Raw genomic sequence first — 2,937 nt, 5'->3', positions numbered from 1 at the left:
GTGCGGCCCCGCGGCCGCCGCGCGGTGCGGCTCACCCGGCTGCACTGCGATGTCCTGCGGGTTCTCCAGGTTGTCATCAACGATGACTGTCGGCAGCGATACCGCCTTGGACGGCACGCCCGCCATCTCCGCGCCCGGCATGCCCAGGCGCCGCGGCAGCAGGCCGACGACGCACGACACGCGCACGAGGAGCTTGGCGCCAGGCACGATCGGGCCGGGGCAGACGGCGGCCGAGGCGTTCGGGAGAAGGATGTTCGGCTCGTGATCCTTCAGGGCGCGCCGCGCCGTGGGCGGCGCAGGCCCCGTCGCCGGCCGGCCGGGGGCGGCGGCGGCGACGGCGACGGGGCGCCCATCCGCCCTCGTGCGGGCGCGGAAAGCGGCGCCGGCGCGACGCGGCGAGGCAGCGGCAGCGCCCCAGGGATGAATTTGGCCATCCACCGGAACACGTTGCTGTTGCGGTTCCTGCCTGACCGCGTCCGCGCGATACCTCGACAGAACAACCAGCACCAGCAGCACCGAGGACCAGGTCCAAGCGTGCCGGCTGCCGCGGCACGCCCTGAAGGCGTGCATCTCACCACCAAATACAACGCGTGCTAGCCCATGGCTCTGCGCTAGCCCGCGCGAACGTTGGTCATCGGTGTTCCGCCACGCAGATGGATACGGAAATGAGCGCGAAACAAACTTGGTGCACCAGTAATATCACTTCACGCAGAGACCACAGGATCCCAGCCACGCGAGCCAAGAGACCGAAGTTTACGCGTAAGTGGCTTTAAAGGGACGGCGACTATGAGATAACAGACCGTCACGAGCCAAGGTATCAGTTAGTTTGCATGCTCCAGCGTCCCTGACAGGCGTCCTGCACCTGCGGCTTGGGAATCCGCCACTGCTGACGATGACTGCTGCGCATTGCGTTGGCCATTGGGCGGCGCGCTGCGCGTTACTCCGGGCCATGAAAGCAGTGTCTGGCCTGCAAACGGACTTGCGACCACGGCGCTGGCATCTGAGGCCAGGCTCGCGGCGTACCCGACACGTGCCGCCTGCGTCATCCTCGCCCCGAGCGCAGCGCGGCGAGGCGAGTCTGAATGACTCCGCTGCGGCGGGAAGAGCGCCGCGGCATCTGCTTCCTCTGTCCTGCTCCCAAGCACACCTGTGCCCACCGTGGTGGTGGGAAAGCCTATCAAGCAAGCAGTAGCAGGCACCCCAAACGGCACAGAGTTTGTTGAGCGGTGACGTGCAGAGCAACTGTGTCATCCCGCACGCTGCGGTGACGCGGGCGGGGTACGAGCCGGGATGCGCGTGCGCGGTGCACGCTTCGCATGGCGCGGCCATGCGCACAAATCCTCGCCAGTTCAGTGCTGCGCCACACCTGGCATCAAGTCGCCATCCGCGCCGCACCCGACTGCAGGGCTGCACTAGGGTTGCGCAAGGGTGGCCGGCAGCGGGCGCCACTGGGCAAACCCACTCGCAGTGCGAGCTCAGGTCGCGGCTGGCGCTGAAAGCTCTATCATCCGTGGAGGCCGTGTGCGACAACGGAGGGATCGTTGGCCATAACACAGGGCGGAGGGCGGCGCTGGCAGGCTGCGCTGCTTTGCAGCGGCGACTCTAGTGTTTGTGCGCATGAAACCACCCCCTTGGCAGCTTGCTTTGCCCCCTTGCATGCCCCTACCCCGCTCCTCCCTGTACCTTGAGGAATTGTGCATGTATTGCTCATCATGCATTACCATGCGCACTTGAGAGCGTGCGACCGGCATGCCCGGTGCAGAAAGCCCTGTGGGATGCGGCCGAGAACGCTTTTATGAGGCGTCTGCGCAGCAGGCTAGGACAGCACCGTGATGCCGCCAGCAAACGCTCTGGGCCACTCGGGCGACGTCAGGCTTGGCGAGCTGCATGGCTGGCTGGCGGCCACACGGCCTGGCAACCAAGTGCTCCATCTGCAGTGTGCAAGCATTCCCAGATTACTTCCTCTCTCCGGCCACAGCTGTGCAGCAGCGGTTCAAACTATCTTTTGTGATGTGGAGGCCAGCAGGCAACAGCTAGGAATGCAGACGTCCTGTTAAGACGTCAGCTCGCGCTGCACAGTACCCGCATCAACACACACCGCCTGGGCAGCAAAGCAAAATTGGCGGCGGTTCCAGCTGCCCGCTTGCTGTGCCCAGCCTGCCAGCAACAGCAACCTCTGCGCAGAAGGTGGCCCGCGTGCATGTGCACCTGCCCTCTTTTCAACCATGGGCAGAGGTGCGAAGGCATGCGCGGGCCTGTGGACTCAGTAAAAATGCACTGGTGGCTGGCAGTCCACAATTTTCTTGTCACCAGGATCCGACTTGCGGGGTACAAAACGGCCAACGCAAGGGCTCGCCGCGAGCCGCAGTGGCAGCTGCGCAGCGGCAAAATGGAATGGGCGTGCCTGCATCTCCGCAAGGTGGAAGCGCTCAAAGGGGCTCCCTCACCTGGGCAGTACAAAACATGCTGGCCGCTCGGCTGTGATGGACGCTGCTGCTAATGCCGACAAGCCTTCTTCGGAAGCTGCGGTGTCGGGGCCCGCGCGCTGCAGCGGCGCCGCATGTGGCGCCTCTAGCTATCCGGCCGGCAGCTGCCGCCGGCTGCCCCTGCGGCTGGTCGGTTGCGCCGCCAGTTGTGACGAGCCTCAGCCGGCAGTCACGAGACCGCCAGAGGCCGCCCGCCTCCCGGCGGCGCCCTCATGGCCGCCAGGGGCGGCGCAGGTAGTAATAGGCGACCGCAGCTGCCACGAAGCCCGCGAGCTGCAGCAGCGCCGCGGGGCTGGCCGCGCCGGCCAGGATCGAGGCCAACAGTATAGCTGAGCACGGCGTCCAGGGAAACAGCGGCGCCGCATAGTCTCCCTCGGCTGCGCCGCGGCCTCCCGCCGCGGCCCATGACACCGCCGCCGCGCCGACGGCCCACGCAGTGGCTGCGGCGCCC

General features: G+C 66.4%; 2 protein-coding genes across 2 annotated transcripts in view; both read right to left on the bottom strand.

Annotated features, from left to right (window-relative positions):
* Positions 1 to 35: 35 nt before the first annotated feature.
* On the bottom strand, positions 36 to 570 carry MNEG_12677 (hypothetical protein; the record flags this gene model as incomplete). Its single annotated transcript, XM_014038852.1, has 1 exon — positions 36 to 570. A coding segment is annotated over one exon (535 nt), but the record flags the coding sequence as incomplete, so codon positions are not given.
* A 2,126-nt stretch (positions 571 to 2,696) lies between these two features.
* Positions 2,697 to 2,937, bottom strand: part of MNEG_12676 (hypothetical protein) — a gene marked incomplete at both ends in the record, with an annotated part of 3,224 nt that continues 2,983 nt past the window's right edge. The window contains one exon of the mRNA XM_014038851.1: positions 2,697 to 2,815. Coding sequence (XP_013894305.1) covers positions 2,697 to 2,815 — 119 coding nt within the window. The remainder of the gene's footprint in view (positions 2,816 to 2,937) is intronic.

Source organism: Monoraphidium neglectum (assembly GCF_000611645.1).
Source record: "Monoraphidium neglectum strain SAG 48.87 unplaced genomic scaffold scaffold03371, whole genome shotgun sequence".
In the NCBI taxonomy this organism is placed as follows: Eukaryota; Viridiplantae; Chlorophyta; class Chlorophyceae; order Sphaeropleales; family Selenastraceae; genus Monoraphidium; species Monoraphidium neglectum.
The sequence above is the reverse complement of the archived record's forward strand: the minus strand, read 5'-3'. Positions and strand labels throughout refer to the sequence as shown.